The sequence below is a fragment of the Bicyclus anynana genome, chromosome 7, assembly GCF_947172395.1.
Source record: "Bicyclus anynana chromosome 7, ilBicAnyn1.1, whole genome shotgun sequence".
In the NCBI taxonomy this organism is placed as follows: Eukaryota; Metazoa; Arthropoda; class Insecta; order Lepidoptera; family Nymphalidae; genus Bicyclus; species Bicyclus anynana.
In genome coordinates this window covers 9709446-9719254 of record NC_069089.1, presented here as the reverse complement: position 1 = coordinate 9719254, position 9809 = coordinate 9709446, and the positions used below count along the sequence as shown (strand labels likewise).

General features: G+C 34.2%; 2 protein-coding genes across 2 annotated transcripts; both read right to left on the bottom strand.

Moving 5' to 3' along the window:
* Positions 1-783: 783 nt before the first annotated feature.
* LOC112056546 (uncharacterized) lies at positions 784-5293 on the bottom strand. Its single transcript, XM_052882652.1, has 5 exons — positions 5169-5293; positions 4587-4633; positions 2948-3029; positions 2374-2478; positions 784-939 (listed from the first exon to the last, which is right to left on the bottom strand). The coding sequence occupies exons 1-5, from the start codon at positions 5202-5204 to the stop codon at positions 784-786; spliced, it is 426 nt and encodes a 141-aa protein (XP_052738612.1). The 5' UTR covers positions 5205-5293.
* Positions 5294-5668: 375 nt separating this feature from the next.
* Positions 5669-8926, bottom strand: LOC128198255 (larval cuticle protein 16/17-like). The gene is made up of 3 exons (XM_052882565.1): positions 8774-8926; positions 7826-7956; positions 5669-5910 (listed from the first exon to the last, which is right to left on the bottom strand). Exons 1-3 carry the CDS (start codon positions 8774-8776, stop codon positions 5712-5714), a joined length of 333 nt encoding a protein of 110 aa, XP_052738525.1. The 5' UTR covers positions 8777-8926; the 3' UTR covers positions 5669-5711.
* Positions 8927-9809: the final 883 nt, after the last annotated feature.

Here is a 9809-nt window from a genome sequence, read left to right as displayed (position 1 = left end):
AAGTATTGTATAAAGAGACGTGAGAAAGCTATCAATCTTATATTCAAGCAGGTACTGACGGCATGAAACCGCAAGCCTTACAGCCCCTTCACACTACATTCCGGCTGAGTAACCGTACACAGGTACATCATTTTATAAAGATTGTCAGCCTATGCTTGTTCGACATGTAAGTATAATAGCCAAGTGCACCTGTGCTTGCGTAACACTTGTGCACTTTAATATTTATTAAAAAAAAATAAAAATTAAATATGAATCTTGGACCATGACTTTGTAAGAATTTGAGTTCCCAAGTCTCTTAGTTCATAGCATAAACAATTAGGTTTGATTTTTTTTTTCTCTACAAGTTAGCCCTTGACTACAATCCCACCTGATGGTAAGTGATGATGCAATCTAAGATGGAAGCGGGTTAACTTGCAAAGAATAGGATGAAATCCACACTCCTTTCGGTTTCTACACGACATCGTATCGGAACGCTAAATCGCTCAGCGGTACGTCTTTGTCGTCTAGTAACTAGCCACGGCCGAAGCCTCCCACCAGCCAGACCTGAACCAATTAAGAAAACCTCAGCCGGGGATCGAACTCAGGACCTCCGTTTTGTAAATCCACTGCGCATACCACTGCGCCACTGAGGCCGTCAAACAATTTGCTGTCACTTTCATATTGAATTTGCTGTATAATAAAAAAAATCAACTCGTATGATAACTTCTAGACAGTGAAAGAAGAACTAAGGGAAAATTAATAGATACAATTATATATAACATTTCAGCGTATATTACATATGTTTCAAAAAGATGCAACAACTCTATCCAGCTCGTCTTCGGTGAAGCAGAGCAACATAAAACAGAAGACGCGGCGTCGGTCTGTGTGGCTCTCTAACTTTGATGACATATAGTACTGATTTTCTTCAGGCGAATATCGGTCCATGTCCACACTACACATCTAATAATAAAAATTTAAATTTACTTTAATTTTATTTGAATGAATTGCGCTGTCTATTAATTCCGCTTTATCACTTAAACCGAAAATCGAAAGATTTTGAGTCAATTAATTAGGTATCCCAACAAAAACATACCTGTTAAAAAGGGACCAAGTTCCTATCGGCTAATTGTTCGCTTAAAAAGGGTTGAAATTCAATTAGCTATTTTCACAGGGTCATATTTCAGGATCTACTGAAGTTTTATCTATGAAAGTTGGCATACAGCTTTAGCACTAGTATGTGATTACGTAGGTATAATTTTATCTCCGTACTTGCAATAGGCACTGAGCTAAAGGTCAATAGTGGGTCGAAACGGTTCGTATAAATAGTGCACGGCATGCACGCGGCCTGTTGCCGGAACTTGGCCTTTTCACTGCCGCGCGCTTGGATATTATAATAAAATATATCCGATTCAATAGTATCCTACTATACTGATTTGTGGTAGAAGCGTGGGCTGCCCAAGTTTCAGGTTTAATAAAATTATGATGTTCTTACAGTCACAGGTTCTCGCTGCATTAAATTTAAGGTATATTCCTAAAATATTCTTATATTTTTAACTACTAAAACAAATAAGAAAATTATAAATGCTCTTAATCTATAAACTGCGTGTAAAAGCATCTTCACACTAGCGTACCCGCTCATCACGCGTGTCAACGTGATGTTACGTATCAAGGCAGCGCAGGTGAAACATTGTCGTCTCATCGATGAATTGCGTCTATGGACTGTTACCACAGTAAAAATATAATTCTGTGCTTATCTATATTCTGTGCTGTTACCGTTTACGAAGCGCTTTTGCTTTGTCACGGTATGCGCAGGCGTCGAATGAAGGCTCGAAATATTATGCTAATGTGAAGAGGCTTTAAGTTTTTTTTTTAATGTCCCAAAATATACAGTTTTGTTAGTTGTATTAAAAATTGATAAACCTTATTATCACATGTAATATTGTAACATGTAATATTTTCTAGAATGTTAGATGATAAGTAATTATTTGGCCAACGAAATCTTTTAGTATATTGCGAGATGATGGGTACTGCCCTTTCTCTTTGAGCGACGGCTTGTACAGTATACGCCCGGACATGCTCAAAATAGTATAGAGATATAGATCTTCGTGTCAAATTGACACCTTTTGCTTATCGGAGGCCAACAAAGGTCAAGGCTTGACCTCTCAGTTTTTTTCTGATTCCCAACGGCCGAAATCCACAAATTAAGTGAGCTACATTTTTAACACTTAGACGTAAGAGTAGGTATATCACGGCTTTTATCTATATATCTAGCTAAATTATCTGAATTTAGATTAAGTCGTACGTGACTTAAAAATAATTAGGTACCTTGTTTACTGATAATAAAAATCAGTGTGCATAAAACATATTTAGCATTACAAGTACTTTAAAGCTTACTTTTCCTTCTTCCTTATTATAACATGTCAATTCTTCGAAATGGCTGTTGAATTTAGCTTTTGGATTTTCATAATAACTCTTTAGTTCGCTGTATCGGCCTAAATGCTGTAAAAATAACAGAAAATTATTAAAATATAAAGAAACTTTCAAGATCCAATACCTACTATATTTATTTATATAGTATAAACTATTATACTATTATTTATATAGATTTTATCTTAATAGATACTATTACTACTAGTACTAGGTTAGACTACTATACTAGGTTTTTCCACTATAGAACTTGTACGTAAGGATTTATTCATGAATAAAACGTAAAAAATTATCGCCGATTTAACTTCGAGAATTAACAATAGTGTAATGTCAGGCTTACACACAACCGAATTGTACTATCGGACGCATCGCATTAAACGGATTACATCTACCGTAAAATTAAAAATACGTTTGATGCCATGCGTCGGATACGTAAAATGGGGATATGTGGACGCCTGCCTTAAAGGAGTTGTAAATCTCAAAATCTCATTACAGGATATAGTAGATTTCTATACAATAAAGTTATAAAGTATACTGATACCTCTGCATCTAACGCTCCACTTTTCCTGACAGTGTCTTGAGGGAATTCATTTGCAAATATTCTTCTTAGTTCCACGTCTTCGCTAAAATAATGCTAAATAGTATTACTTCCTGATAAAGGCATAATATTAATATATTTTTTAACCTTACATACCTAAGCACTTTTGAAGGTGGCGAAATATGTGGCGGAAAACACATCAACGTAAGGACAAAGTTATTTTTATTAAACTACGTCGCAAAAACTGTTTGTGAGTAAAAAATAGTATAGCTTCTAGTGGGTCGATTAGTTGATTAGTTAACTTTGTATAAATCTTAATAATACTATATGTATTTGGGTGCTATCTAATCGACTATATTCGAGACTAGCTGATGTCGGCAACTCCTTTTGCGTCAAATACTATTTTTCACAAATCCTGCGAGAACCATGGATTTTTATAATAAAAAAGTAACTAATACGGGGTCATCATCATGATCATATCAGCCGATGGACGTAGGCCTTATGAAGGGTATTTCCAATATCGCATGCGCATTCCGATGCCAAATTGACAACAGGCTGTTGAGTACTCGTGTATAACTGTCCGTAGAATTTCTCGACCTCACATAATATTTCGGGCTTTGAAGAAATTACCCTGCCCGGTCTTCAAACGTGTCAGCTACCTTTGGCCAATAGACAAATTTCTAGGAAAAACTTTTGAGCTTCGATTATTTTCAATCGCAATTTTAATACGCGGAATGTAGATAGTTTATACTGGGTATAAACTATCTATATTGCGAATTAAAGTCAAATCGGTTCAGTAGTTGCGAACCATCTCGGTCAAGTCTGCCTTCACTGCAAAAAACTATACTTTATACAGTCACGATATACCTACTAAGGTATATCGTGACTGTATCGGTCCATCCCTTTACACGCTGCTATGTCAAACTTACATTATCTCTCTGTTTTTACTTCGGGCGTTACAAATCTATAAATAGACAAATCCTTGCTTTGAATTTGGTACGACTTTGATCATTTATAAAAAATATCGTTAAGTCGTTGTTGTTTTTAAAAATCATTGAGTACTTAGCCGAGGTTCCTATAATATTAATGGATTTCTTAATGACAATATAATATGCTTAGAAGCATCTGCACATGAGATGTAATAACAATTTGTTAATGTTGGCAGAGATAAATGCAACCGATGATTTAAGTATTTTAAAAACTCTTTTACAAAGACTTCCTAGCCTCTCAATGCCGGGTCTCGGTAGTGTTCTCCAATTTTTCACGGAAGATATTCTGCGGTGGGTATACATGTCTAGTTTGGTAAGACTGGGTTTGGTTGTACTGGTTAGGTTAGGTAGGTATACAGGCGGTTTTGTGTGAAACTGAAAAAACGTTAGAAATGTAAGAACATATTAAACTGGTTTCGATGTCACACGTCTCTTCTATATTACTTTAAATAATTTACCAATGTGTTTATGCTGTGCTGACATTCCTTTACCCAATAAAAGGCTTTTAGGTTAACTTAGTACTACATCTAAAGTCAAAAAGTCTTCCAAAAGTAGAATATCTATTTATAATAGCCACTACAAACAGACTATACAAATGCTTTTTTAAAATAAATGTACAAGAAATTATCCAATTCAAATTTGAAATCACTCACTAAGTATATATTTCGCCATGGGTTTGCCTTACATGGTATTGAAGTACCTAAAAAAAGGCCATTAAATTATGCAATCATCCCCGCTTCTAGTAAGAAATATAGTAAGTATTGGTAAGCAATGTAGTTGGTAGTATACATATTTTAGTTTTGCTTGTATCAAATTACAGTGTTGCTTTTTTTGTCGTAGCTAAAAAAGTGGCATAATGTAAAACTCCTCTTCAAAGTTTGAGTTAAATATATTGTAACTAATGTGAGCAGTGATAGCCCAGTGGATATGACCTCTGCCTCCGATTCCGGAGGGTGTGGGTTCGAATCCGGTCCGGGGCATGCACCTCCAACTTTTCAGTTGTGTGCATTTTAAGAAATTAAATATCACGTGTCTCAATCGGTGAAGGAAAACATCGTGAGGAAACCTGCATACCAGAGAATTATCTTCATTGTCTGCGTGTGTGAAGTCTGCCAATCCGCATTGGGCCAGCGTGGTGGACTATTGGCCTAACCCCTCTCATTCTAAGAGGAGACTCGAGCTCAGCAGTGAGCCGAATATGGGTTGATGACGATATTGTAACTAATACAACTTACAAAGTAAGGTAAAAGGTGTAATACGAATTTCCACATAGGTAATTTATTTTAACATAAATTTTAGCACACTAGTTTTTTCCAACATATGTGTTTCGTAAATTCAACGTGTTGCAAAACAGGCAATTTTATTTTATTTTATGGGAGCAAATATCCTTACTATAATAGTTATCGACGATATATTTTAGTTTTGAAGTAATAAAAGATTTATCGGTAAGTAGCGTACGCAGTTATGCCCGAGTTTATTCAGTACCTCATATCGCGGGATACGGAAAAAAATATGCGCTATGTTACTAATGTTACTGATAGAAAGCTACGTTATGAGCAGATAATATAATTTCCATTGGTGAAAGTATTTATTTAATATTGTTTGGTGTTTCAGGCGTAAAAGGCGTAACAAACTAACATTCGCATTTGTATAAAGTAATGAAAATTTATGAAATCTTTAAGTGTATACCAATTTAAAATTATTATACAGGGTTATTAAAGGAGAATGAAACAACTTATAATAGTTATAATTTTATTTATCTAATAGTTAAATAATCGTTAAATAATCCGTCTATCATTAAATCTGATATCATCTTTCTGCGGTCGATAGCCGTTGGCATCGGCGACGTATCGCACTAAATGTTGACGTCCCTCTGGATCTATAAACCCATATTCACCTCTTACGACATAGTCACGTCCATTATTAGTGACAACACCACCCTCCTCCTTGCGATATGTACCATCTTTGGTCGCAAACCTGTAAATAATATAAATATTTAGATTTAATTATAACTAAACCGGTTTTTTTGCATTATTAAAATATTGAGAACAGCAGAATGGATATGGATTATTAGCAAATACACTTAAGTCTAGAATTGTTATTCCGAATATTACCACAGAAACGAGAACTACACGGGTGAAAACGTGAGACATAACTAGTACCTAAAATAATATATTCAAACAACACATATAGAAGCTCAAGTCAAGTGTAGAAGACATAATCAATTAATCTGTATCTACAGAGAACAAGACGGCTGGCTAGACTTTAAGTTTTTTAGACCCTACTTCGCGATGCAGGTGCAATAATTTTTGTATACAAACTTCTTATTAATTGAATGTATTGAAACTACTTCAATACATACTACTACATACTACGTCAGGCTAATAAGCAATTGGAATATTTGGAACAGTGGGTATAATTATCTACTAGAAGTGTGCGCTTATTTTCTTCTTTTGATTTAAATTTATTGTAGATAGAAAAATATACAATATGAATATAATATAAATTAGTGTAGTAAATTTTAGACAGTAATCTTTTTTTACAAAAGATACCAATTTTATTCAAAAGCAAAAATGCCAAAACAGACTGCATTCTGTTTACAGTTTAAAACTCAGAAAAGCATACAAATACAAATTATGGTTCTGCATGTTGTCAGGAGGTTTGTTGGCCCATTCTTTTGATATACCCTACTTCCCTATTATGTACACTCAATACATCACAGTGCCTAAAATATATTTTGTCAATATCTTGTCCTGTTAACGATTATTTTAATTTATAAGATGCCACACAATTTTATAAATTGCTTATAATAATAACATCGGAATAAATGTCACATAGACCATAAACAATATGATGTATCTATTTATTAGACAAACCTGTTTAAAAAACCTTGAAAGTTATGCTAACTAATTAAGCAAATTATAATATCAAACTAATCCGTCAGTCCAGTGGTTAGCTTATGTAGCTTCTAATATGATTCAAGGTAAGGGTCAGTCTTTGAATTATAATGATCTTTCTTTCAATAAATATTATTATAATAGTATTTAATTTCATTTTCATATATATACGTGTATATCAATGATATAATAAATACATGTCACCTAGATAAGATACGTAATATTTTGGAGCTATCTAAGAAGGAGTTAAGTCATTGGCTATATGCTTTACTACTATTATCTATGTATCTAAGCTTTACTATCCTAAAGTCTGTGGACGTTTCTTGATAGGAGAATGCTTCGTATAGTCGCCCTATAACCGCCATCACGCACTGGTGCATATTGGTGAGTCTAAGCTCCATATCCCCTCCCCTTTATGTTTTTCCCTGTAGAGGACTTAAGCTATAACGTTGATCAATATTCAGCCAATTATCATTAATAGTTAAACTTGAAATTTATTTGTGATTTTTCAAGAAGTTAGAATACCATTCTCCATGTTATTTAAGATGTTATTATAAAACTATTTTTTAATTCGATACTTATTATTAATTATCATATTTATGGTGTAAAAATTAGAATTCATATTTTAATATGAATTAGTTGCTTACAAATTATTACTGTTTTAAAGAATGTGGTTTTGTTATTATAATATACTCTTTTAATGCAAGTCAATAAAATATCTTATTAATTTTGTATATAATACACCGATTATTTTTGATTGAACTTACAAACTATTAAAATCCATCATCTACACACAAAGTGTACACATGTACACTTTTGAGCTTAACCCTTTCTTTAATTTGACATGCTTATTTAGTAATTCTGATGCTAGATTTAGACGGCTGCGTGGTGCAGTAGGTAGCACACCTGCTTTCTGCATACTCAGTCCTGAGTTCTCTACTCACTCTACTCTACTGTAATACGTAAACTTCAGTCCAAAATTTACATATACTTACTCAAAACTGTACGTTCCAAATCCATTGTTATTGTAGACTAGCTCTTTAATTTGACGTTCAATGCCAGACGAGCTGTGCACAAAAACAGTATAGAAGATGGCAGCGTAGAAGCAGAAGCGCACGCCTTTTACCTGCACAGTATAATTATACAATATGTCAAGGTCAATAGCTAATATACGAACATTTTGCTGGAATTTAAAAACAATGGAAAAAAATCGAATTAAGTATTATGAGAATGCAAATGCGGATGTATTTTATATGGTTTTATTACTAGACGTGACCTAAGTTCAAGCAAGCCTGTTCGGTTTAAAAAAGATTATAATTTTAAGTCTGAAACACGTTTGAAGGCAATACGTCTTTTTTGTTGTTATAAGAATTAAATAATTTAACCTATGATTTATTTCCAGTGCGTTATAATTATTACGCCATTATATTCAGGGTTAAAGGTCGGTCTCAACAATACCAGTGGGTGCTATTCTGTAAAAAGATTTTTATAACTTGACAGTAACAAAAATTTTTTTTTGGCAGGTATCGTGATGTTTGGAAGTCCCTACAAAAGGCCTATTTCCTGCAGTGGACGTCCATCGGCTGATATGATGATGAGGATGATGAACTTGACAGTTAGAGTTTCGAATTCTACTCTATCTCTGGTATCGTATTAAAATGCGAGATAGAGGCGAAATCGAGACACTGTCGAATTGCAAAAACATAATTACAGAATAGCGCTACAAGTGGGTTCCTGTGACCTATTATTATTAGGTATTCGATTCAAAAATGAAAAATGGTAAAATAAAAAAAATGGGTTGCATTCTTTTTTGTTTTTGATCTACAGAATGTGGTTTGACATATTAAAATGAAATAATATATTGATTATAAATACTCTTTTAAATTACAAATGGACACATTATTTTTTTTTATTTGTACTAAAATGTATGATAGTGAACTTACCATATTTTGGAAATGTTTTCCCACTGTGTCTAAGTAAACTGCGATATCGGCTCCACTGCCCACACCTTATATCCAGTTGTTCAAGAATGTCAAGTCTGGACTTCATTCCTTAACAAACAATGCGACGCCAAGGACTCTATCATGTCATTGACACCACCACACTTGTTACGTAAGCGCTGGAATGGCTTTTACAATTGATTGGCTGATTGGCTAAAAACTCGTAACGTAATTGCCTGTCTTTGCCACAGCTCTATTACAGAAACGCATAAATTATCTCGAGACAAGTTGGTCTCGAGTTTTTTTTTTTAATGACAAACTGAGCGTTTGTATTTTTACACTAATGATCGCGAACCAGCATCAGCTAGACTTTATTTTAGGAAGACTGTAATTTTTTTGTAGATTGTGGACATGTTTTTCATATTATGTTGAGAAAAATATCAAAAAGTTTTCTTATTATACTTGGGTAAGGATAAGGATTGGACCATGAAACCGACCTTCCTAAGTCACAACGGTCTAACTCCTTTTTAAAGCCTCCATAGCTCAGTGGTGGACCGGACTTATCACCCAGCGTTTTAACGGCCTCCATGACGCAGTTGTGTACGCAGTGGATTTTCAAAACCGAGGTCCTAGGTTCGATCCCCAGCTGGGCTAATTAAGGTTTTCTTAATTGGTTCAGCTCTGGCTGATAAGAGACGTACCGCCAAGCGAATTAGCATTCCGGTACGATGTCGTGTACAAACCGAAAGGGCTGTGAATTTTCACCCTCCTCCTAACAAATTACCCCACTTCCATCTTAGATTGCATCAGGTGAGATTGTAGTCAAGGGCAAAGTTGTAAAGAAAAAAAAAACCGAGGGCTGGTTTATTGTCATAACCACTTATAGCACATTATTCTCCGACTAATGGTCATATTAAAAAAAAAATCGCAAATATTATTAAAAAATAATAAATAATACAGTTGGCCACCGTACTTACCAACGGACTTAACTTAGAAGAACAAGCTGATAAACTTCCAACATTCCAAAAATAATATATGT